This window comes from Entelurus aequoreus, linkage group LG21 (assembly GCF_033978785.1).
Source record: "Entelurus aequoreus isolate RoL-2023_Sb linkage group LG21, RoL_Eaeq_v1.1, whole genome shotgun sequence".
Taxonomy (NCBI): domain Eukaryota; kingdom Metazoa; phylum Chordata; class Actinopteri; order Syngnathiformes; family Syngnathidae; genus Entelurus; species Entelurus aequoreus.
In genome coordinates this window covers 27,339,412-27,366,911 of record NC_084751.1, presented here as the reverse complement: position 1 = coordinate 27,366,911, position 27,500 = coordinate 27,339,412, and the positions used below count along the sequence as shown (strand labels likewise).

At 41.1% G+C, this 27,500-nt stretch overlaps 1 protein-coding gene across 1 annotated transcript in view; it reads right to left on the bottom strand.

Annotated features, from left to right (window-relative positions):
• The window catches only part of smad7 (SMAD family member 7), a 31,310-nt gene that overhangs the window by 1,641 nt on the left and 2,169 nt on the right, over positions 1–27,500 (bottom strand). The window contains exons 2-3 of the mRNA XM_062031333.1: positions 27,118–27,171; positions 20,062–20,133 (exon numbers count right to left, since the gene is read on the bottom strand). Coding sequence (XP_061887317.1) covers positions 20,062–20,133; positions 27,118–27,171 — 126 coding nt within the window. The remainder of the gene's footprint in view (positions 1–20,061; positions 20,134–27,117; positions 27,172–27,500) is intronic.

The window sequence follows — 27,500 nt, the reverse complement described above, 5'->3', positions numbered from 1 at the left end:
TTGAGAATATCTTGGCCGTTTTTAGGAATTTACTGCAAAAATGCTAGTCAAAGAGCTTCTCAAAAACAGGAGTGCTTTGTAATTTTCAGGAGTTTACTGCAAAAATGATAGTTAAAGCACTTCTGTTTTTGGGAAGATCTTTGACTCACTTTTGCAGTAAATTCCTAAAAACTGCACAAGCACTCCTGTTTTTGTGAATATCTTTGCAGTTTTTAGGAATTTACTGCAAAAATGCTAGTCAAAGAGCTTGTCAAAAACAGGAGTGGGTTGCAATTTTTTTGGAATTTACTGCAAAAATGCAAGTCAATAAGCACTTCTGTTTTTGAGAAGATCTTTGACTATCATTTTTGCAATAGATTCCTAAAAACTGCTGTTGTCAATCAATCAAAGTTTATTTATACAGCCCTTAATCACAAGTGTCTCAAAGGGCTGCACAAGCCACAACGACATCCTCAGCTCAGATCCCACTCCTATTGTTGAGAATATCTTTGCCGTTTTTAGGAATTTATTGCAAAAATGCTAGTCGAAGAGCTTCTCAAAAACAGGAGTGCTTTGTAATTTTTAAGAGTTTACTGCAAAAATTATAAAGTTAAAGTTAAAGTACCAATGATTGTCACACACACACTAGGTGTGGTGAAATTTGTCCTCTGCATTTGACCCATCCACTTGACCACCCCCTGGGAGCAGTGGGCAGCAGCGGTGCCGCGCCCGGGAATCATTTTTGGGGATTTAACCCCCAATTCCAACCCTTGATGCTGAGTGCCAAGCAGGGAGGTTATGGGTCCCATTTTTATAGTCTTTGGTATGACTCGGCCGGGGTTTGAACTCACAACCTACCGATCTCAGGGCGGACACTCTAACCACTAGGCCACTGAGTAGGTTAAAGTATAGTTAAAGCACTTCTGTTTTTGAGAATATATTTGACTCACTTTTGCAGTAAATTCCTAAAAACTGCACAAGCACTCCTGTTTTTGTGAATATCTTTGCAGTTTTTAGGAATTTACTGCAAAAATGCTAGTCAAAGAGCTTCTCAAAAACAGGAGTGCGTTGCAATTTTTTTGGAATTTACTGCAAAAATGCTAGTCAAAGCACTTCTGTTTTTGAGAAGATCTTTGACTATCATTTTTGTAATAGATTCCTAAAAACTGCTGTTGTTGAGAATCAATCAAAGTTTATTTATATAGCCCTTAATCACAAGTGTCTCAAAGGGCTGCACAAGCCACAACGACATCCTCAGCTCAGATCCCACTCCTATTGTTGAGAATATCTTTGCCGTTTTTTTAGGAATTTACTGCAAAAATGCTAGTCAAAGAGCTTCTCAAAAACAGGAGTGCTTTGCAATTTATAAAATGCTAGTCAAAACACTTCTGTTTTTGAGAAAATCCTTGACTAGCATTTTTGCAGTAAATTTCTAAAAACTACAAAGCCCTCTCGTTTCTGAGAATATCTTTGCAGTTTTTAGGAATTTACCGCAAAAATGCTAGTTAGTCAAACAGCTTCTCGAAAACAGGAGTGCTTTGCAATTTTTTGAAATTTACTGCAAAAATGCTAGTCAAAGCACTTCTGTTTTTGAGAAGATCTTTGACTAGCATTTTTGCAGCAGATGCCTAAAAACGTCAAATCACTTATTATAAAGAAGATCCTGCTCTTGCTGGTAAAAACCCCCAACTAAAAACACTATTGTGTCTGTTATGTCAGGGTTCTTTGGCTAGCATTATGCCTAAAAACGTCAACTCACTTATTATAAAGAAGATCCTGCTCTTGCTGGTTAAAAAAAACCCCAACAAAAAACAGCATTGTTCCTGTCATAACGGGGATCTATGACCGACATTTTCCCTAAAAACAGCAATGTGTAAGAGTGGTCATCCGCTCCGTCCAAACCAGTGACTATGGAACCCCAGTGAATGAAGAGTTAAGTCCAGCTCATTATCCAGCACAGCTCTTAAAGTGTGAGGAAGTGAGGTTTACACAACGTACTGTCGCACTCCAACTGTGGTATAGAAGATCTTTGACAAGTGTTTTTGCAGCACCTGACATTATTACCACATACATCTTCAATAGAACATTTGTTTGGTTTTTCCTTGCCTCCGTCGCCAAAGTGGCAGTCAGAGCAAAAACTGCTGCGTCTTTTATGGGCAGCCAAACTTAAGCCGCCTGCGGACTGGCTTGTAAAACCTTGTCCGAGGGTCACGGGTCATTCCTGACGAGTCGTCACCACGACATGAAGACGTCGACGAGTGGTGCTCATCTTTTTTTTTTTTTAAAAAAAGGCAGCGAGCCGGCGTCCGCACGCACGACATCATCTGCTGAGGCATTCAGAGCGTTTATCCTCCGTCTGGCTCGCCCGTGCTTTCCTTAGCGGCCAACAATGCGCTGACGTCATCGCAATCATCTTTCCCTCCCCTCTTGAGAGAGGTATCGTGGCTCATACGGTAGAGAACCCGGCCAGAAGGGTTCCTGGTTCGAATCCAGCTTCCACCATCCTAGTCGCTGCTGTTGTGTCCTTGGGCAAGACCCTTCACCCACCACACTGCTTTGAATCTACCCTATTTCCCTGACCATAAGCCGCTACTTTTTCCCCCCACGCTAAACCCTGCGGTTTATAAACCGGCGCAGCTAATTTATGGATTTTTTTTTCCCGCCAGCAGCCATAATGTTTTGTATTCAACAAATAGTTTTAATAATACGCCGACAGAGACACTGAAAAGGTGTGTTATTGATTGTGCTACGGCGCCATCTTTTGGACGAGTTCGCTCACTGCAGGTGCATGCAGGTTGAAAATCTACTTCCTGTTTTGTGCAGCCGTCCATAGCGTTTCCGCTCCGGAGGATTCATCACGCCGAGCAACGTTTGTAAGTTTTACAGTATAACTATAAAATTGCACGTCCGCAAATGTCCACTGCAGAGGACGCTGGCTGGCTCTCATGAGAATATAAAGGATCTTTAACTGGCGTTTTCCAGTTGATTCCCAAAAACAGCAGCACGTTTCTGTCACGTAGAGGATCTTTGACGAGCATCCCCACCCCAGCATTTCTTTGTCATGTAGAAGATCTTTGACTAGCATTTTTGCCGTAAATTCCTGAAAGCTGCAAAACACTCCTGTTGTTGAGAATATCTTTGCAGTTTTTAGGAATTTAAGGCAAAAATGCTGGTCAAAGCACTTCTGTTTTTGAGAATACTTTGACTAGCATTTTTGCAATAGATTCCTAAAAACTGCAAAGCACTCCTAATTTTGTGAAGATTTTCGACTAGCATTTTTGCCGTAAATTCTTAAAAACTGCAAAACACTTCTGTTTTTGAGAAGACTGACTAGCATTTTTGCAATAGATTCTTAAAAACTGCAAAGCACTCCAAATTTTGAGAAGATTTTTGACTAGCATTTTTGCAATAAATTCCTAAAAATTGCAAAACACTCCAGTTGTTGATAATAGCTTTGCAGTTTTTAGGAATTTAAGGCAAAAATGCAAGTCAAAGCACTTCTGTTTTTGAGAATACTTTGACTAGCATTTTTGCAATAGATTCCTAAAAACTGCAAAGCATTCCTCATTTTGTGAAGATTTTTGACTAGCATTTTTGCAGTAAATTCTTAGAAACTGCAAAACAATTCTGTTTTTGAGAAGACTTTGACTAGCGTTTTTTGCAATAGATTCCTAAAAACTGCAAAGCACTCCAAATTTTGAGATTTTTGACTAGCATTTTTGCTGTAAATTCCTAAAAACTGCAAAACACTTCTGTTGTCGAGAAGACTTTGACTAGCATTTTTGCAATAGATTCCTAAAAACTGCAAAGCACTCCAAATTTTGAGAAGATTTTTGACTAGCATTTTTGCAGTAAATTTCTAAAAACTGCAAAACACTCCTGTTGTTGAGAAGATCTTTGCAGTTTTTAGGAATTTACTGCAAAAATGCTAGTCAAAAATTTCTAAAAACTGCAAAACACTCCTGTTGTTGAGAAGATCTTTGCAGTTTTTAGGAATTTAAGGCAAAAATGCTAGTCAAAGCACTTCTGTTTTTGAGAATACTTTGACTAGCATTTTTGCAATAGATTCCTAAAAACTGCAAAGCACTCCTAATTTTGTGAAGATTTTCGACTAGCATTTTTGCCGTAAATTCTTAAAAACTGCAAAACACTTCTGTTTTTGAGAAGACTGACTAGCATTTTTGCAATAGATTCTTAAAAACTGCAAAGCACTCCAAATTTTGAGAAGATTTTTTACTAGCATTTTTGCAATAAATTCCTAAAAACTGCAAAACACTCCTGTTGTTGATAATAGCTTTGCAGTTTTTAGGAATTTAAGGCAAAAATGCAAGTCAAAGCACTTCTGTTTTTGAGAATACTTTGACTAGCATTTTTGCAATAGATTCCTAAAAACTGCAAAGCATTCCTCATTTTGTGAAGATTTTTGACTAGCATGTTTGCAGTAAATTCTTAGAAACTGCAAAACAATTCTGTTTTTGAGAAGACTTTGACTAGCGTTTTTTGCAATAGATTCCTAAAAACTGCAAAGCACTCCAAATTTTGAGATTTTTGACTAGCATTTTTGCTGTAAATTCCTAAAAACTGCAAAACACTTCTGTTGCCGAGAAGACTTTGACTAGCATTTTTGCAATAGATTCCTAAAAACTGCAAAGCACTCCAAATTTTGAGAAGATTTTTGACTAGCATTTTTGCAGTAAATTTCTAAAAACTGCAAAACACTCCTGTTGTTGAGAAGATCTTTGCAGTTTTTAGGAATTTACTGCAAAAATGCTAGTCAAAAATTTCTAAAAACTGCAAAACACTCCTGTTGTTGAGAAGATCTTTGCAGTTTTTAGGAATTTAAGGCAAAAATGCTAGTCAAAGCACTTCTGTTTTTGAGAATACTTTGACTAGCATTTTTGCAATAGATTCCTAAAAACTGCATAGCACTCCTAACTTTGTGAAGATTTTTGACTTGCATTTTTGCAGTAAATTCTTAAAAACTGCAAAACACTTCTGTTTTTGAGAAGACTTTAAATAGCATTTTTGCAATAGATCCCTAAAAACTGCAAAACACTCCTGTTGTTGAGAACATCTTTGCAGTTTTTAGGAATTTACTGCAAACTAAAACAATTCATACTTACTAAACCATCCCATGTGCGATGCCTGCAGGAGTGTTTTTATGCGCATTTGTACGTGCTATGGTAATGTCGTTAGCATTAGCGAATATGCTAACCGGTATTAAAAATAGTAAGTTACAAAGGCATTCTTTTTGTATTGTTTCAGTTTCAGTTTCGAGTTACTGAGTCGGTTTAGGTGCTTAGAGAGCTAGTTTCCGCAGCTATTGGGTCCATGACGATGACTTCTATTTTGTTTGATCAGCCGTTTTACTGCCGTGTTAAAGACACCATTTGGAAACAATGAAGTTATGTAAATAAAAAATGTTGGACCTGTAAATATCTGCGGCTTATGGTCCAGTGCGGCTAATGTGTAAGATATTTCATTTTTCAAAAATTTGGTGGGTGCGGCTTAAATACATATTAGCTTAAAAAATGTAGATAATGGGTCTCCCAATGTAAAGCGCCTTCTCTCTAGAGAAGAAAGGCTATATAAATATAATTCACTTCACTCTTTCAGCACACGTGGTGGTGGTCTCAAATAAGCGAGGCCTTGCCAGTGATACAGTTTCCTGAGCGCAAAAAAAAGAAAAAAGCGTAGCGTTGGCAGAGTTCCAATTTCCAAGCCCCGCCCCCTCATATCTGTATTCCACAGGCCTCCCTCCGCGCCGTCCTAAAGGTGGGAGTCGGTCACATAGTTGGACTTTGCAACTTTTGCGTCCTCTCCTCGGCCAATCGCGGCGTCTGGATTCGCATCCTCGGCGAAGGCGGGCGGAAGGAAAAGAAAAAAAAACGCCGCCACCTCTGCACCCCTCCCCCGTCATCTGTTTGGGAGCCACACACGTAACTCGAAGGATCCAGCCGCAGACAAACTTGCGACTGCTAATGCGGCGGGATCTTGTGGCGCTCCGAGCGGCCTCGCCGTGGCCTGTCATTAGCCTTCATTAGAGGCTGGGGGGGGGGGGGGGGGGGGGGGGGCAACTGAAAAGCCTCCCATAAAACAAGCAGAGCTGTGTTCTTTTGAAGTTGGTCAGAGAGCCGGGGGCCCCGGGGAGTTTATCGTAAATCCATCCTCGTGGGGCGCAGAGTGAGGGGGTGGGATATCTACCTTTTTAGACTCAAGAAAAAAGGGCATTTATCTTCTAGATAAGACACGGAAAAACGTCGCCAGTGATGGCTTGGAGTTGGGGGGTGGGGTCTTACCTACGGGGGAGGGGGGGGGCCCCAGCCCCCAAACTGGTGTTTGTTATTGCTAGGAGAGACAGGGCCTGGCGTCAGAGGTCATTAGAGCCGGGCGGCCTGTCTGAGCCTGTCGGTGCAGTCCTGCTATTCAGGACGACACACAGGCCACGCCCCCCCCCCCCCCCCCCCAGCCCCCGAGCGCCGCGCATTAAAACCCACAAAGATGAAAGACGACTGCAAATGCGGCCTGTTGGATTGCCGCGGAGCCTGGCTGGAGAAACTTTACGTTCTGACGGAACCGGGGACATGTTTAGCCCAAAAGGGGGCGGGGGGCTGCGCCCACAGTTACCGCACAGCAGGAAGAAAACGATACAGGCGCTCTTCCGTCTGTGGCACGCAGCCCTGTCAGGAGTGTGTTCACAGCTTGTCCTGACAGCAGACAGGCTTACGCCTCATGCTCAACAACACACACTTGTGGGGCGGGGCGGGGGGGCGGGGGGTACGCGTCTTGTTGCAAGTGAATTTTGGACGAGGTCCTCGTCTTACAGTCTGACGCTATTTGCGGCGTCCGTAGGTGTTGTCTGCTCGAGTGTCTTCCGTCTGTCTGGACGTCATTAGTCCACCTGCTCCCCCCCGCCCCCTTCCAGCGTCTCAGTCCTCTCCTCGTCCACCGGGGATAATCTGGCTAGCCGGGCAGTCTCCAGGCCATCTGTCGGCCTCTTTTTGCGCCTGGGCTACAGCCTCGGGAGGAACAAAACAACTTTCCCTAAAGGATAACATGCGTAGCTAACTTCCAAATTTCTTATTCATGAAGCACAAACAAAAACGTGACTCAGTATTTTTTTGGTCAGATTGCAGGTTTCTACAGTAGGAAGGGGATTTGTATGGTTCCATTGATCACGATTTACCCGACACAAGAAACGTGACGAATCTGGGGCGTGCACTATCCACTTTGGCCGTCAAATGGCAGTAGAGAGTTGAGTATCTTGAAATGTGTTTAGGCGTCAGTTGCTATGTACCGTCGCGCTTTCCATCATTTTCAGCAGACTGCGTTGCAAAATGATTACCCCTCCTCCTTTCTCCATCCAGTAATGACATACTAAAGAAAGCAGGGGTCCCCGAACTTCTTGACTCGGGGGCCGCATTGGGTTAAAAAAATTTGGCCGGGGGCCAAGCTGTGTATATGTGTATATGTGTATATATATATATATATATATATATATATATATATATATATATATATATATATATATATATATATATATACATATACATATATATATATACATACATATATATATATATATACATACATATATATATATATACATACATATATATATATATACATATATATGTATATATATACATATACATACATACATACATACATACATACATACATACATACATACATACATACATACATACATACATACATACATACATATATATATATATATATATATATATATATATATATATATATATACATATACACACTACCGTTCAAAAGTTTGGGGTCACCCAAACAATTTTGTGGAATAGCCTTAATTTCTAAGAACAAGAATAGACTGTCGAGTTTCAGATGAGAGTTATCAATTTCTTGCCATTTTAAGCGTTTAATTGACCCCACAAATGTGATGCTCCAGAAACTCAATCTGCTGAAAGGAATGTCAGTTTTGTAGCTTCTGTAACGAGCTAAACTGTTTCCACATGTGTGAACATGATTGCACAATGCCGTAATAATTTAGCTCACAAAATCCATGATATGAAATGTTGACATAGTGACATCCCTAAGTGGATGCTAAGCTAGCTGAGACAAACAGACGTGTTTATCTACTAGCTAGCTAGCAGTCGTAGCATCAACAGTATTGGCTGGATTCGTCGTCACTAGCACAGGTTGCTGGGCAGAAGATGTAAAAACAATAATAAACACGTACTCTGGATGCATTGTCGTCAACCCGCCAAGTGCCATCTGTCGGAGCTAAATCGTCAATACCCAGCAAGAGCTTAAATGAATCTAAAAGTAAATAAATCTGAAGTGGCAGATTGTTCGTGTATCATCATACATCCAGCCTTCTTTAGAATCGGCATTTTGCATTATGTTTAAAAAAATAAATAAAAAAGGCAGCTGGCGGGAGCGCGCAGGTTAGCCATTTTAGCAGCGCAAATCAAAACACACTGCTAGCATGTTCTCCCCTAGCTAATTTAAGGGCTAATTACCATATGGTCAATGAAAAACGACATCAAGACAAAATAGTACGACTTAATAAGAGCTAAGGTACTTTTTTTTTTTTAAGAGTGGACGCTAAGCAAGCAATTGAAGGTGTTGTACAACCGAAGGACGGAGGAGGTTGTCGACTGGTTGGGTCCTGGCACAGTCTGGACAGGTTAATCATTATCTCTGTCTGTCTCCACACACACACACACACACACACACACACACACACACACACACACACACTAACACACACACACACGTCACTTTTGCAAAGTCAGCATGGTCCTGGGGTAACACCCTACACATAAACAACCTTCAATTGTGGACATTTGTAACGTATCGATCCACAGAAGCTTTGTATGTATGGGTGTGTGTGGTCATTAACACACACACATGCACACACACGCACACACGCACGCACACACAGCAGCTGAGCACTGGAATGGGAAAGACGTGAAGGAAACGACTTAAGGGGGGGGTGGAGGAAGGACTCTTGGCGGCGCCTTATTTTCTAAGTCAACACCCTCTCCACAGTCAGGAGGGGGGAGAAAGTCTACTTCCAAAGGTCAAGGGTCGCGCTGTGGAGACATTCCTTTTGTTCCCAGGCAGACGTCTCAGTCGTCACGGGGGTTTTTTTTTTTTAAATAAAAACAAAAAGTAGGACTTTTCATAAATTGTATCCCTTCTATTTTCCTTAGAGTGGAGCACCCCAAGGCTCTGTTTTTGACACCCTGTTTTTTTTAATGACTTTTACAACTGCGGTTTGACAACAGGTTGAGCCACCTAATCACAGGTGATTTTAATGATAAACCTGACCTGGCATCGGTTAGCGATAGCTGCGTTAGCTACGGTGTGCAAAAGGCGCATGTAATCAAGAAGAAAAGGAAGTAAAAAAAAGTAAAGTTAATTGGTACCCGGCAAGTGGCCTAAAAGTGGTCTTGTTTACACTGCACACCTAATAAAAAAATGTTGCCCTCAAGTGACACAGATCTGATTTTTTTTTGGGCCAATCTAAACACTCCAAAATGCCTCAAATCTGATCTTTTTGCATCAGATTCAGGCCACACCAGGAAGTAGTCCGAATCCCAATGGAATCTGATCTTTTCAAATGTGACTTCAGTCTAAACGGCAATGAGACCCGAATGAGACTTTTTGGTCATCTTTGGGCGAGCTACGGGCGGAAGTGGATATTTCATCACAACACCCTGTTTCGGTGAGAAAAGTATTTTTTCGGTGCATCACTTGTCAATAGTGCACAGATAATAGGCTACATGTAATATATGAATATATATTTTGATTAGTGTTGTCCCGATACCAATATTTTGGTACTGGTACCAAAATTATTTCGATACTTTTCAGTACTTTTCTAATTAACAAATATTATGGTACATTAAATATGTTTCTTATTGCAAGTTTGTCCTTAAATAAAATAGTGAAAATACTAGACAACTTGTCTTTTATTAGTAAGTAAGCAAACAAAGGCTCCTAACTTAGCTGCTGACGTATGCAGTAACATATTGTGTCATTTTCCATTCTATTATTTTGTCAACATTATTAAGGACAAGTGGTAGAAAATGAATTATTAATCTACTTGTTCATTTACTGTTAATATCTGCTTACTTTCTCTTTTAACATGTTCTTAAAATGTAATAATCACTTATTCTTCTGTTGTTTGACACTTTACATTAGTTTTGGATGATACCACAAATTTGGGTATCAATCTGATACCAAGTCATTACAGGATCATGGCGGACCGGTACTTTTCAGAGGCAGTATAGTACCGAATATGATTCATTAGTAACGCTGTGCTATAATAATACCGGTATACCGTACAACCATAATTTTGATTCCGAAGAAATAGTGATTGTCGAAGGACCGAAATTGACACGGTGGCGTATTTGTTTACATGTTGCGAACATTGCGTAAGTTGTTTATGTAAGTGAGTTGCACAAATAAAGCTCACGTAGATCCACGCTGATGTCCGTGTTGCCGCCACTTAACAGCCATAAAAAGATTATATTACGCCATATTTTCATTCATAAATTATATTACTTTAATTTTTTTTCACCTTAAAAAAAACGCTTATTTTTAAAGTGTGGCATATCTTATTTTATTTTGTAATCGGAGTAGCAACTTCCTTGTTAATTTACGGAATCTGGTCAACTTCCTTTGTTTTCACTTTATCGAACTGCGCATGCCACATTGGGGCTACATTGGGGCTACATTATGGCGCGTTTACACTGGAGTCTGATAAAGATCACATTTTACTTGCAGTGTAAACAGTCGGTTGGAAAAAAATCATATTTCGGAAAAATCTAATTTGGTCCACTTTGGCCTGCAATGTAAACGTAGTCAAAGTTTCACAACAAAAATAGAATTGAAGCTAACTGAATTACTAGGATGAGTTTTCCTGCTCATGTCTTCTTGTTGCCGGGCAGAACTGGTGCCTCCCAAGCCCAATAAAAACAAATATGGCAGGCAAATTCCTACAATAGTAGAACAAGAACAAGGAGAGAACAATTACAGGCCTTACTTGGAAGTGTTTGTTCTCCATTTGAGCTAGCAGTGCACATAAAGAAAGAGAAAAGCACCATGCTAGTATGTGTTTAAGGGTCATCTAAAAGGATGGATGGATGGGGGCCAAAAAGAAGAACGAGTAAATAAAGTAAATCAATTTGTAGTCGGCTAACAAAACCACAAGGATTCATTTTCTTGTTGCTAGGCAGACTTGTCTTTGCCCTCATCTTTTTTTATTTAAACATCTTGTGCTCCTGCACCTTATAGTGAAAATAAAATAAATTAAAAAAAACCCAAAGGGGAGAGTTCATCTCTACACATTTATTTTGCTGTTGAATCGCTTACATTTTTTCTGCTTCATATCGGCCTATCAGTGGACTGCAGTGTGGTTAGCTCCGCCCCTTTGGGTACAATATGCTAAAGCTAACTTTGCAGCTTTAAAAGGCATTTAACCAAAAATAAGGTGGTGTGGACATAAGAAAATAGATTTTTGTATCGCTTTTAAACTATATTAGCAGAAAAATGGTTAAATTGATCATTAATGGATGTACATTAGCGCAGATAGCACTTTAAAAGACTTTTTAGACATAGGCTACTATACTAATTTGCATCTTTTGCAACTTGTCTGACATTTGTATGTCCTTAAAGGCATCTTAAGATGACATCGTCGTGTTTTACTTTTAAAGAGGAAGCTGGGGAAAGCCAAATAAACCCTGATGGCAGGAAAAGCCATAAAAGGGGAGCGGCACACTTCGTCACTATCTGCAAAAAATCAGACTGACTTGCAGACATTTCTTCCAAAGAAGCATCCGGGCCAGCCGGGGCGGAGAGAGAAAGAAAGATAAGGAACGGGAATTTTCCGACAGTGATCACATGATCTCCACGTCAGGACAGAAAGAGAAAGAGAGCGAGCATCATGCAGAAGAACATTTTGTTCCCTTGTAACACCTCCTTCCTCCTCATGTTATTATTGCAACACTTCATCATCATCATCATCATCATCATGCTGACCACACACACACACACACACACGCACACACACACACACCATCCCCCGATGCCCAGATTTCCCAGGGCGACAGGACAAATAAACACTACCTCGCCGCCTGGCACCCTGCACACGGCGGCGAGCAGTGATGATGTCATCCTAAGATTATAACCTGTCTGCCACTGCTGACTCACACTTGCACCAAGACACGCCCACCCCTCTGTGGCGTTCAGGCGCCGTGGGAAATCCCAAAAAAACAGACAACCAGCAGAGCCAGTCTGGTATTTTGTTGTGATTTTTTTTTTGCACAAAACTTTTGTTCGTCTACGTATTTTTTTATGCAGGGATATTTTAAATGGCCGCCCGTGGGAAAAATATGATCTTAAATATGACAACAGAAGCGAAGTTCAAAACTAACATTTTTGCGGTAGATGCCTTAAAAACAGCAGAGCACTTTTGTCATTTATAAAATCTTTGACTAGCATTTACACAGTACTTTCTTAAAAACAGCTGCAGGTTCCGGTTGTATAGAGGATCTTTGACAAGCTTTTTTGCGGTAGTTTCTTAAAAACATCTGCAGGTTCTTGTCATGTAGAGGATCTTTGACAAGCTCTTTTGCAGTAGTTTCTTAAAAACAGCTGAAGGTTTCTGTTGTATAGAGGATCTTTGACAAGCTTTTTTGCAGTAGTTTGTTAAAAACAGCTGCAGGTTCATGTTGTATAGAGGATCTTTGACAAGTTTTTTTGCAGTAGTTTCTTGGAAACAGCTGCAAGTTCCTGTTGTATAGAGGATCTTTGACAAGCTTTTTTGCAGTAGTTTGTTAAAAACAGCTGCAGGTTCCTGTTGTGTAGAAGATCTTTGACGATTATTTTGCAGTAGTTTGTTAAAAACAGCTGCAGGTTCCTGTTGTATAGAGGATCTTTCACAAGCTTTTTTGCAGTAGTTTGTTAAAAACAGCTGCAGGTTCCTGTTGTATAGAAGATCTTTGACGATTATTTTGCAGTAGGGGCATAGACACAGCAGAGCACTCGTCATTTGGAAGATCTCTGAATCATGTTTTTCCAGTACATTTCTAAAAAGAGATGAAGATTCCTGTTTTACTGAGGATCTTTGATTTTTTTTTTGCAGTAGATTCCTAAAAACAGCTGAGGGTTCCTGCTGTATAATGCAGTGATTCTCAAACAGTATTTTCCAATATTCAAACACAGTGTTACTGTTCAAAAATATTGAATATTAAAATATTAGATACAAAAATGAATACTTTGACCTATTTAGTTACTGTATGTTGGTCAATATGGTGGAACTTGGAGAGCCCAGTTTTCTTCTGATGTGGTACTTGGTAAAAAAAAACCTTGGAGAACCACTTATCTATACATCAGTGGATCGTTGCCTAGTATTTTGCAGCAGATTCCTAAAATCAGATGAAGGTTCCTGTTATAGAGAATATATTTGACTATTTTTTTGCAGTAGATTCCTAAAAACAGATGAAGGTTCCTGTTATAGAGAATATATTTGACTATTTGTTTGCAGTAGATTCCTAAAAACAGATGAAGGTTCCCTTTGACAAGTGTTTTGCAGTAGTTGCTGAAACACAGCAGAGTACTCCTGTCATATAGAAGAACTTTGACTGACGTTTGTGATATAGGGACTTAAAAACAGCAAAGTGCTCCTTTGACTAAAAGATGTGGCCCCCAGCAAAACTTGGTTGAATAGCCCTGCTTTTTAGAGTGTGTGTGTGAGAGAGACATAAAAATCCCCACCGCCCCTCTGGAGGACTACATGAATGAACAGGCTGCAGGGCGGAGACACACCAGGAATTGAACACGCACACACACAGCAGGAATGCGTCTACACGTATTTCCATTTCCGTCTCTATCCCGTCATGCCTTCCTCATGTCAGCGTACACAGTAACAATGTTCGTCTTGTTCTGGGCGGCCCTCCAGCTCTGCATAGCTTCCAATGAATGCCCCCTCCCCTCCTGCTAGAAAAGGTAACACCGCTCTCATAAGAGAAGGCAAAAATGTGAGAATATTTGGCTAAAAGAAACCCAAGGCCCAGGGCCCACATTCCGTCCCCCGTTCCCCCCCCGCCCCTCCACACTGGTCGCTGTTTTTTCGATTTGTGCAGCATAATGACACAGGGTGGAGAAAACAAGCGGACGGCCAAAAACCAAAATGAAGTCGCCTTTGCCAAGAGGCGGCTTTGGCTGCCTCGCAAAGAGAGGAAGTAGGGGGGGCGGGGGGGGTAATGAGAGATCCCGGGGCCCGACTCGGAGCGGCGCCCAGGATATCGCTCTGTCTCTCCCTCTCTCTCTCTCGCTTGCAAATTACAGGACGCCGTGGCAAAAGCGCAGGCCTCCACCCAAAAGACGCCATCTTGCCTGCGCTTTAAGGAAATATGGAACATAATCACCAGCGTCAAAGCTTAGGTGTAAAATAAGAAGCTAACTGCAGAAACAAAGAAATAAAACAATCCATCTCTACTTTGATGACAAGCGACGACGCTTAAGCTGACGTTTCAGTTTTTTAGTTGACGGAACTTCAAGTGTTTGCTCATCTTTTGTTGTGTAGAACTTGTCTGCAACCAGCAGAAACTCTGTGGAGTCAACTATCTAGAGAAACACAACACGACAAAATTGAGCTATGCCAACATAAGATTTGTATGATAACTGTTTTGTTGACGACTTCACTTCCCATGCATATTCTTCTTATTTTGTGTACTCATTGGCAAAGGAGCTGGTCATTCAATGTCTAAATACGTACTCCAGCTATGCTAACACTTTTGTTTGTTGACATCGTTTGGCTTCTTAGATATTTCTACTTTCGTGTACTGCTTGGAGGTAAACTGCACAGAAACCGTGGACACAACGAGTTTGCTGTCTAAAGAAGACCAACAAGACATCAGATACAGAGAGTAAACCATGCTAATGCTCGATTTTTACGACATTCAATGTTTCATCATTATGTCATATTGTTTGTGTCTTGTCTAAGTAGTGCACATTTCAACCAATAGAGGCTTCAATTATGCTTCTTAAAGAAGTCGAGATAGGCCAACGCTGGATTTTTGGAGAAGGTAGGCATAATAAGCTTTTAGCTTCAGCCGATACCTTTTTGGTCATATATGGTATACTTTTATTTATTTATCTGCTATGCACTTGAAGTGTACTGTTTACATGAACTGACGGCCAAATAAGAACCATTGAATTGAAAACATTTAATTGATTGACATTTTTAAAAAGATATTTACAGCCTACAACGTAATTTATCGTATTTTCATCTTCTCTTGTGTACTACCTGGCTGTATCCAGCAGAGGCGCTGTTGATTCAACTCGTTAGCTATGAAAAACAAGAATAGCTATGCTGACGCTGGATTTTTTTGTTTTGTTTTTACGACGTTTACTATCTAGCCAACTTAATTTACCGCACATCCTTCTCCTCTTGTGTACTAGCTAGCTTTAACCAGCAAAGGTGCCGTTGATTTAACTTGGTTGCTATCAAAACAAGAACAGGAGGCTTGCTATGGCTATGCTAAAGATGGATGTTTTGTTTTAACCGTATTTAAAATTTAACAAACATTTTACCATACATTCTTCTTTTTCTTGTGTACTACCTAGCTATACCCATTGTTGATTCAACTTTGTTGCTATCAAAACAAAAACAGGTGGCTCGCTATGGCTATGCTAACGCTGGATTTTTTTGTTTTGTTTTTACGATTTTCAACTTGGTTGCTATCAAAACAAAACAAGAACAGGAGGCACGCTATAGCTATGCTGACGCTGGACTTTTTGTTTTGTTTTTACGACATTTACTATCTAGCTAGCATCATTTACTGTACATTATTCTTCTCTTGTGTACTAGCTAGCTTTAACCAGCAAAGGCGCCGTTGATTTAACTTGGTTGCTATCAAAACAAGAACAGGAGGCCTGCTATGTCTATGCTAAAGATGGATGTTTTGTTTTAACCGTATTTACAATTTAACAAACAAGTTACCATACATTTCTTATTTTTCTTTTGCACTACCTAGCTATAACCAGTAGAGGCATTGTTGATTCAACTTGGTTGCTATGAAAACAAAACAAGAACAGGAGGCTCGCTATGGCTATGCTAACGCTGGATTTTAACACTCTGCTACATTGAATTAAAATATGGACGTCTTTCACTGCTTTGAGGAAGCTATTTTATGGGGTTACTGTCGCCAAAAAGCCAATTAAAAAGCCAAAAATGCTTAGAACCTGAAGTCTAGCAAACTATGCGAACGCATCATGTTCAAATGATGAAGTTTGTGCGACTTTAGAGGCCTTTCCCCCCCAAAAAAAACATGAATACGTAAAAAACGTCAATAAAAAGATGTATGATATCAATGTCTTCTTTCTGCTTCTTCTGTGTATTTAATTTTTTTTTTTTTTAATTTTTTTTTTTTTAAGAAGAGGCCTCCCTGTCTTGCCTTTTCCCTCAAAGACATGAAGTCATATCCTGCCCATACCCTTTCCTCTCGCCGCTAACCCAAACAAGGCGGGAATGCCGAGAGAGACGAGGAACACTGAGGGCGCTCTGTTCAGGACTTGAGCTGGAAGTAAGTTTCCGGGAGGTACATTTTTAAAAAAATATTCTGTTATAAGCGTTATGCTTTACTTCCCATCATTAATGAATATAAACACCCCCCGAAATGGGGTCGTGGTTGCCATGACAGTCGGTTTAAGTTAATGAGCTGAGGTGCCCGGGACTAAATTTAATCCGCTGATGAGGGTTGGACCTCCTGCGGATTGAGCGGGTGACTAATTGACGTCGTGACGAGCTGCAGACGGGCTGTCGAGAGAGGTGACTGGAATAAAACCGGGACTAAATTTAAACGGCGGCGTGGAGGAAGCGCCTGTGTGACAGTGGGCCGTGTGCCAGGGCTTGCACCGGGTCATTCTATCCGCCTGCCTCTATGAGCGTGTGTGTGTGTGTGTGTGTGTGTGTGTGGATATGACACCGCAGTAGACTGGATCCTTTTACGCGGCAGGCACTCCGGGTCAGTCCCCCGACGGCACCAGCAGGCATGCCACCGACCGACACGCCAATGAGCGGCTGTGTCTTTCAATTCAAGACTCCCATAGCAAATCTGCCAATTTTAGACAACTTTATTTGCTCTAGCCCACCTACGCACGTCGGCCCACGCCTGTGTCATGCCAGGCTCACAGAGATATTTGGGCCGGACGCCAGAATTTTCAAAAGCCCTCATCAATTCCAAACAGAAGTAGACGTGGGTGTTACCTGGGCTGCTTGCACATGAACCAGCATGGCACTCAGTTGAGCACAGACCTCTGCCAAAGCTGAACAATCTTAGATTGGGCCAACAGCAAATTGTAGACCTTCAGACTCCTTTTTTGAAGTTTAGGCAGGATTTACCGAGAAACGACGGAAAATGGCTGTAAAAATTAAACGTTACTGAAAGTGGACAAAATCTTTAATGCGGTTCCGTGTAGTAAAGCAGAGCGGCTCGACAGCCTAATAGAAACTTCTGAGGGATTTTGTTTTAAACGTAATTCTGCTGACTATCAAAGATTTAAGCTACAGTTGCATAAAGTAGAGCACTACAACACTAATGTGAAACCCACCACCTTGAATCTTTTCATAAAAAACAAGGTGTTGTCAAAAAAGTACCAACAGAAGTGACAAAAAAAACCCTGCTCAGTGGCCTTGTGGTTAGAGTGTCCGCCCTGTAGGTCGTGAGTTCAAACCCCGCCCGAGTCAAACCAAAGACTATTAAAAAAATGGTACCCATTACCTCCCTGCTTGGCACTCAGCATCAAGGGTTGGAATTGGGGGTTAAATCACCAAAATGATTCCAGAGCACGGCCACCGCTGCTGCTCACTGCTCCCCTCACCTCCCAGGGGGTGGAACAAGGAGATGGGTCAAATACAGAGGGTAATTTCACCACACCCAGTGTGTGTGTGACTATCAGTGGTACTTTAACTTTAAATACCAAAAGCCCGACTATAAGCCGCACCCACTAAATTTTAGAAGAAAAAAAGAAGTTTTTAATTTATTAGCTGCATCAGACTATAAGCCGCATATACTGTTTATACCGGTACGTTGTGATATGCGATATTTACATTAAAACATTTTGTAAATGTTTATTTACGGGACGGCGTGGCGAAGTTGGGAGAGTGGCCGTGCCAGCAATCTGAGGGTTACTGGTTCAATCCCCACCTTCTACCATCCTAGTCACGTCCGTTGTGTCCTTGAGCAAGACACTTCACCCTTGCTCCTGATGGCTGCTGGTTAGCGCCTTGCATGGCAGCTCCCGCCATCAGTGTGTGAATGTGTGTGTGAATGGGTGAATGTGGAAATAGTGTCAAAGCGCTTTGAGTTCCTTAAAAAAGGTAGAAAAGCGCTATACAAGTATAACCCATTTACCATTTACATAACTGTTTCAAAACGGAAAAGTAAAACAGCTGAACAAAAAAAGTCATTGATGTAATTTTCTCCTTTTTTATTAATGTTCAAGATGCTTATCAGGATTCTTCTCCCTTGTACTTTGTAGGCACTTTGAGATTGTGTGGTTTCTTGAAGTCTACATTTTAGTACATGGTTTGATTTCTTTGTATAATTTAGCCGTTAGCAAAGAAAAATCCATAGATTAGCCGCACCTTTGTATAAGCCGCGGGGTTGAAAGCTTGGGAAAAAAGTAGCGTCTTATAGTCCGAAAAATACGGTATTCCTGGATCTGCATGAAACTTTTGCCCCTTTACAATACCCCACCCATTTGGCAAGTTTTGGGGAGTTCCGTTAAGAACCATTCGCTTGGTACTCCTTAGTGGAGATAATAGTTCCCACATATTGGTCTCCATTCACAAAACGGGCACTGTGAGCCCCCTGTCAGATTCGGGGTCAACCGAAACCCACTCGATCAACACCCCCCCACCGCCCCAGAGCGCCAGGCCTCTATAGCCATCAACCCCCCCCTCGCCCCGCCGTACACCCACCCGTCCCTCCTTGTTCTGCGCTCTGTTCCAAGCTGATGACGTGAGCCAGCGAGAGAGAGTGAGAGAGAGCCGCTAGCCTGGCAGGCAGCCTAGTTTTCATTTGCGCTTGTCACTGTCGCAGCTCCCTTAACTCTTTCCTACCCGTCCTGAGCGAATGAATGCAAAGTTTCAGGGTCCTTACGTTTAAAAAGCAGGGGCCACGGTCAACAAGAACTTCCCAACAACCCCCACTTGCCTCTCTGGAAGAGAACATAAAATGAGTGGGGGGGAGATTGAGGGAACTGGAAGGTCAGCGGCAGGCCTTCTGAGAGAGCCATGTTTCTTTTGTCAGGGCCCCAGAGGGAGGGCGCAGGGGAGGGCGGGAGGTGGCGGTGGTTTGGGGTCTGGACTTGCCAGGGAAAGCATGAGGGCAGAACTGTTTCTGCCATCTTTGCTGAGCTGAGGAGACCCATTCACAAAGTTAGAGTCGACATCCCATTCAGGAACAGGGGGCGCCAATAAGGTTGGGCGTCCCCCCTTTTGCAGTTCCCTGGTCTTTGATCCAAGAGTTTAAACTAGTTAGGGATGTCCCTCCCAATGGTCGTGGTTTAGCTGATTTCGAACATGCTTAACAAAGTTAGAGCATGTCTGAAAAGACGTACTGTATAAGTACTGTACAGGAGTTAAGTAATTGGGTTCTTGTGTTGTTCCAAACAAAAGAGCAGGGTTGAGGGTAAGGGTGGTTGTGGTGGAAATATGGGCAGTGAACACCAACTGACATAAAACAGGCTTTAAAAAAAAGCCCAGTAATGAGAACCATCTGAGCCCAGAGCAGAACTCTCTGCCTCTCTCTCGCTCGCTCGCTCATTCCGCAGCCCGCGGACACGGCGCCGGCTCAGGAGGGCTGCCAAAGGGGGGGATTAGGGGCGGAAAGCTGAGGAAGCCCCAAAACACGTCCTGCATGGGGAGATGGAAGAAAGAAAGGCGCCTGTGTCTCGCTTACTGCGGGTCTGCACATGCAGCATCTCCAAAGTCAGCCCCCCCCCCCCCCCCAACCTCACACAAAGAGCTCCACACGTTTGTCTTCCAAAGACAAGACAAGAAAAAGGTAGAAGAGTGTTTACCTGAAAGCCCCACAGGGGCCGAGTAAGTGGTTCCCCCGGTCTCACTGGATGAAGGTCCTGAGTCCGGAGAATCTGGAGAAGAGACGGAGGATTTGAATTTACAGCCATGTCTGTGCGTTAAGGGAGACAGTCGAGCAGCAGCAGCAGCTGCGGCGTCGTCAATCACCGAGCTGAAATCAATGCCTAATGAAGACGCCGACGATGAAGCTCTCAAACGTTCTGAGACAAGAGACTTTCTTACAGCCGTGATAATCACCCATAATCCACTGCTTCTGGAGAATCGTTAGCACTGCATATTTTTACTGCAAGTTGCTCGATACACAAATGTGCGGCATGAACACAAAGAGATGATGTAATCAAGTTATAATGTGCAATTGTCATGTTTTATACTACTTGAGGATGACAAACAGAGCTGAAAACGATCATAATGTAGATAAGCTACGGCTTGAGCGCAAAGACATTATAATTCATAATATGTGTCATGTCTGCTTTAGGATGACAAGTGGAACTGATAGAAACTCGTATGCCATTCGCTCAAACACACAAACTATGAGTTCATTATTGTAAGAAAGCATGCGGCTCAAGTGTGGTGAAATAATCGAATATGCTTCAGGACTACAAACGGAATCAGAACATTTCTCGCAAATCATAAAATTGGGATAGGACTATGAAAACCAGTCACAAACTTTTTTTTTTGTCTTTGCTACACGTAACTTGCATACACAGGTAGGTGCGCATCTCGAGCACAAAGAGATACCGTATTTTCCGCACTATAAGGCGCACCGGATTATAAGGCGCACCTTCAATGAATGACATATTGAAAAACTTTGTTCATATATAAGGCGCACCGGATTATAAGGCGCACCTATGCATCCATTAGATGGAGCTGCGCTAAAGGGAATGTCTACAAAACAGTCAGATAGGTCAGTCAAACTTTATTAATAGATTACAAACCAGCGTTCTGACAACTATGTTCACTCCCAAAATTAATAAACAGCTGTTTTGTTATTTTCCCCGGGGTAAAGTCAGTGACGTGGTGTTTTGTTTATCTTAACTACTTCTTCTACGGGGGAAAATGAAGTTGGCGGCAGCTTACCGTAGAAGAAGAAGCACTTCTTCTTCTACAGGGGAAAAAGAAGTTGGCGGCTGTTTACCGTAGTTGCGAGACCTAAGCTTTATGAAAATGAAGTTTAGGTTTGTTGTGGCTCAATATCGGTCCATATATAAGGCGCACCGGATTATAAGGCGCACTGTCAGCTTTTAAGCAAATTGGAGGTTTTTAGGTGCGCCTTATAGTGCGGAAAATACGGTAATTGAAACAGGTAATAATGTGTGCAGCTATAATGGTTTGACATGTTTAGGAAATACAATCAACTGCACACAGATCCGTTTCATACTGCGTTAAATAACCTGAATAGACAGAAATTTGAATGCAACATTTTGAAAACGACAACTAGGGTAAGTGTGTGGCTCGAGCGCAAAGAGATGATGGGAACAGGTAATGTGTGCGACACTTATTTTCTACTTTAAGATGAAAACTGATAAAAGCAGTGTAATATGTTTACTGAATGAAACGTTTCGAAAACAACACATAAGGCATGCCTGCGGCTCGAGCACAAAGAGATGATGGAAACAGGTAATAATGCATATGTTTTTTCCCTACTTGACTAATACAAACTAGGCTAGAAGGTACTAAGGACAGAGCCAGGCTTCGCTGCCATGTGGCACCTCAACCCGGCGCTTCCTGCGGTTGCGCTAACGAGCCGCACGGGCAAACAGCCCCTTTTGGCCGGCCCGCCGCGCTTTCATTGGCTGCCAACGGCCTTGCCTGGGTCGCCCGGGCAACAGTTCACAGCTGACCACAGGGTTGAGGAAAGGAGGGCGGGGGGGTCTACACACTGCATGGATTATATCCCACCACCAGAGCTGAAACAAGGTGGCGATTTACATCAAGGCTGCTTTTAATGCTGCATCGAAGAGAGGCCGTGACACGGGCGACCTCACTTCCTGCTCCATAAATCAGTCGCCGTAAAGATTCGCTGCTTCCTGGTGACTTTTATTTACAACAGGGGTGACCTTCTTCCAGTTAAGCTAATGAATATCAAACAAAATACAACTGGAAGACCCAGAAATAATGCACTCGATTGTTTATGAATGTTATTGGCATTTGCGCTAGTACTACAGAAAACATGGCGGCCTGAGGTTATGGTGGTCGCCACTGTCCTATTAATACACCCTTCAGTGTAAATTCTCTCTTCCTCATGATTGCAATAGCAGCTGAGTCCTAACAAATGGCGGAAAAGTGTGACAAATGATTTAGAGGCTAGCTAGCTAACTAGCAAATGAGGTAACCGTCTCCTGTGTCGCTCCCACGCCAATTGAGGATCTTTTTCGGCAGGACTTGCATAACCGCTTCCTGCTTCCTATTTACTTCCTTATTTTGCTTTGGCCGCAGGGATGCTGCTGGTTTTCTAACTCTGACTTTTTCTTCCAGCCAATAGGAGGCGAGGAGAAGGAAAAAGGGGGCGGGGCTGGTTGCACTATAGAGCCACAGCTGCAGCTGCAATGACTTCCTATTGTTTCCACTCACTGAAAGCCACTTTCTCCTTTTTTTTTTGCTGGCGGGCCCGAGCCAGCTGGTCGTCTGGCGTGGGGTCATTGTTTGAACCCGGAGCACTGACAGACGCGACTAAATGAGCCCCCCACCCACCGCCCACCTCTACTCATCACCATCATTGTGTAGCTTAGTTACACCAAGCAGTTTTGCAATTTTGTACAATTTTTTTTTAGCATCCCCATGGTTAAAGTTGTTAAGAGCATCGATTTAACTTTTTATACCTGTGCGACTCAAGCGTGAAGAGATGATGGAAACAGTAAATTACTACAACTACTACTTTTTTCTTTAAAATGATGACTTTTGCCTTGTAAAGTTGCATTTTTTTCTTGTAAAATTATAACTTAAATACTTTGTTTTCCAATAAAATGTTTACCTATTCTTCAATGGATGCCAATTGACATGTCATATAACATATGAATAAATACCATCTTCTAATATAAAATAATTATTGTAATATGACTTTATTCCAGTAAAAAAAAATTTTTTTTTCTTTTTTCCATGAAATTACGACATAGGCTACTCTTGTAATGCTATGCCTTTATAATCATACTACTTATTACAAGTGTACGTTTAATGCTTGCAAATTTTTACTTGTACAATACGACATTTGTCATGTAAAAGTTTTACTTCCATCCATCCATTTTCTACCGCTTGTATCATAATTATTATTACCAATATTTTTGCAGCATTCTAATTGGTTAAAATTGTCAAAGGCGTCAACCTTATATAAATGCGGCTAAAGTGCGAAGAGATGATGGAAACTACGACTGTCACTGGTAAGATGAAGATATTTTTTTCCCCTCATCAAATTGCAATTTTATTCCAGTCAAATTCTACATAAAGTTGTATAACGCTTTAAAACAACTTGTATAACTACAACTTTACTTAGCAAAATGACACGTTTTCCCCCATCAAATTGCAATTTTATCCATGTCAAATTACGAATGAACTTTATGAACGATATACTTTTTACTGTAAAATTACTTTTTTATTTACCTAAAAGTACGACTTTTTATTATGACCCAGCAGTTCAGTTTTGTACAACATTTTCTTGAGTATTTCGATTTGTTAAAGTTGTTACTTACTTCTCTGTAAGCGCTTTGAGTATCTAATAATAGAAAAGCGCAATATAAAATCTAATCCATTATTATTTATTATTAAAACGCATTGAAATAACAGCGTTTAACTGTGGCTCGAGTGTGAAGAGATAAGGGAAACTACAACTATCCCTTGCAATATAATGACATTTTTTTCTTCATCCTGTCAAATTACAAATGTACTCTAATGAAATAAATACATTTTACTACAAAATAATTACTTTATTCTACTAAAAGGACGGCTTTTTACTATGACACCTCAGTTAAAGTTGTAAAACCCATTAAAATAACCTTAATAACTGTGACTCGAGTGCGAAGAGATAAGGGAAACTACAACTTCCCCTTTCAATATAATGTTTTTCCTCATCCTGTCAAATTACAAATGTACTCTAATGAAATAAATACATTTTACTACAAAATAATTACTTTATTCTACTAAAAGGACGGTTTTTTACTATGACCCCTCAGTTAAAGTTGTAAAACCCATTAAAATAACCTTAACTGTGACTCGAGTGCGAAGAGATAAGGGAAACTACAACAATCCCTTGCAATATAATGACATTTTTTTTCTCATCCTGTCAAATTACAAATGTACTCTAATGAAATAAATACATTTTATTACAAAATAATTACTTTATTCTACTAAAAGGATGTTTTTTTACTATGACCCCTCAGTTAAAGTTCTAAAACCTATTTAAATAACCTTAATAACTGTGACTCGAGTGCGAAGAGATAAGGGAAACTACAACTATCCCTTGCAATATAATGACATTTTTTTCTTCATCCTGTCAAATTACAAATGTACTCTAATGAAATAAATACATTTTACTACAAAATAATTACTTTATTCTACTAAAAGTATGGCTTTTTATTATGACCCAGCAGTTCAGTGTTGTACAATATTTTCTTGAGTTAGTTAAAGTGGTAAAACGCATTGAAATAACAGCATTTACTGTGGCTCGAATGCGAATAGATAAGGGAAACTACAACTTTCCGTTGCAATATAGTGAATTTTTTTTCCTCATCAAATTGTGATTTTCTTACGGTCAAATTACAAATGTACTCTAATGAAATAAATACATTTTACTACAAAATAACTACTTTATTATATTAAAAGTACGGCTTTTTATCATGACCCCTCAGTTAAAGTTGTAAAACACATTAAAATAACCTTAATAACTGTGACTCGAGTGCAAAGAGATGATGGAAACAGCTAATAATGTGTGCAACAAATCATTTTGTGTACCTTATCTAGCACTGCCCTTTAGGTATCAAAAAGTGCTACAGTAGCAACTGGAGTCTTTAAAAAAAAAAAAACAGAAAGGCATAAATAACACTGCCAAAGAAGTTAAATGCAGTTTGTTGATGCCAGCTTGCACCACTAGGTGGAAAGTGCAGCCCAAAAGGTGACACTTGTGTGGCGCTCCTGAAATGTAACACCCGTCACAAGCGACTTCACAGGCGACGATGACATAACCCGCTGCGGCTCTCTGGCACCGACGTGACAACCGGCGTCTGGCGCGGGCGGCAGCCAACAAACAAACACAACAAGGATGCAAAAAGAAGCGTTGCATCACGCCGCCGCCGGCTGGGTAAGACGCTAAAACAGCCCTATCTTAAAAAATGTATCCAAAAACAGAGACCCCCTCCACACTTCAGTGCTAATAAGTGGAGGACAGAAACATGGAGGCTGCTATCACAGCAAGCTGGCCGGCAGCCACACTAGAAGTGCATAGACAGCCAGTCTCAATGTCTCTGCACTGTGCTGCCATAAATCACAACATAACATGGAGCTGCTTCCTGCACATGGACTGTGAGTATGTATGTATGTATGTATGTATATATGTATGTGTGCACATGACTTGCACACACTAATGACCACGTCCAAGCCAGAAGACGCTGTTTTTAAGACAGAAATTGATGGAAACGTGGCTGTGTTTTGGCACTCGGGAGTCTGACACGAGCATTTATTAAGACGACACTGTTATAGCAACCACAACAACAGTGGTGGAAAAGCAGCGTTTGTGTTGATAACAAGTCTACAGAAACACGACACTATATAACGCTTGCATATGTTCAACTTTGTGCACACATGCCAGGCGATCAGTCAATTACAATTGAGTAAAAATCGGACTTCACTCCTGTAAAATAAGCGACCATTACTCACAAAATAGTACCTGTGATTCAGGTGAATTACAAAGTTTTCTGAAAAAGTTACAAATGTTCTTATTACAACCTCTTCTGGAACGTTTTGTCTCATAAAGTCATAACTTTATCATAATAAAAAGTATCTTTTCTCATATCACAACTTAGACTGCATTTTAGTTTTTTGTCTGATTACGATTGCTTATGTTATTTCTGTAGAATTACAACTTTCCCCTCTAAAATTCTGACTTTATTCTTGTAAAATTACAACATTATTCTCATACACTTTTTAAAAAAATAAATACTCAGGCCTACTACGCTACTTTATTTAAAGTTGGTCACTATGGTGGTACTTTTTTTTAGGTAGTTTTTCAATCTGTTACTACAGTACAAATAAAAACATCCATAAAATAGCGTACATCAAAGTAAACTAATAAATAGCTTAATTCTGGTGGAATGAGACACTTTTCCGATTTTGCACCCGTCAAACTGTTTTCCTCTGTAAATTACGAATCATTTCTCAATTACAATTCCGACTTTTTTTTCGTATTACGACAGCCACATGCATCGTGTGTCAAAACAGTAAATGTCTTTTTTAACCACCTAACTAAATGAGCATTTTAAACACAGTAGTTGTAGCCATGCTGCACTTTAAAAGTAGCTAAATTGTAGCTAATGAGTAATAATTCTGACGCAGGCGATTTGCAAAAACTGTCGCGGAAGATGGCTGTTGTTGTTGTTACTGATTGTAAACCAACTCGTGCCACTTTTCCAGGGGACATTGAATGCATCAGTTGGAACAAATAACAATGGAGAAGAACGTGGGACTTTTTAAACTTTTATCCGAGAGGAGACTGAGGGCACAGAGAAAACGGAGCGCTGCAGCGAGTACCCCGCATTCGGCCCAAATGCAGCTGGGATAGGCTCCAGGACCCCCCGCGACCCCGAAAGGGACAAGCGGTAGAAAATGGATGAATGGACAGTAAATGGCTTGTTTCTTAAGAAAGTGACATGAGCGCCAACTAGTGGTCTGGCATGCATATTACAGGTGATTCAGGATTAAAAGGTACTTATGTAATATGCATGCCAGGCCACTATTTGGCAAAGGCATTTTCTTATAAAACATTTACTGTCTATGGTTGTTTTTTTCATCCACATTTATTATGAAAAGTTGTGTGTGTGAGAGAGAAAGCTCACCTGGTGGTTTAAAATAATCCATGGGATAGCGGGAATATGGAGGAGGAGGAGACTCTGCATGAAGCACAAGAAAAGGGAGAAAAGATGTCAACTTTGTGATAAGACTTGTCAGGGATCCTGGGGCCGAGGCTGGCAGATAAACAAGGGGGCCCGCCTGGCGCCAGGAGGGCCACTATCAGCGTCTAGGTCTAGGACAGTGGTTCTCAAATGGGGGTACGCGTACCCCTGGGGGTACTTGAAGGTATGCCAAGGGGTACGTGAGATTTAAATGTCTGTCAAAAAGAACTGTGAAAAGAAATGCAACAATGCAATATTCAGTGTTGACAGCTAGATTTTTTTGTGGACATGTCCCATAAATATTGATGTTAAAGATTTCTTTTTTT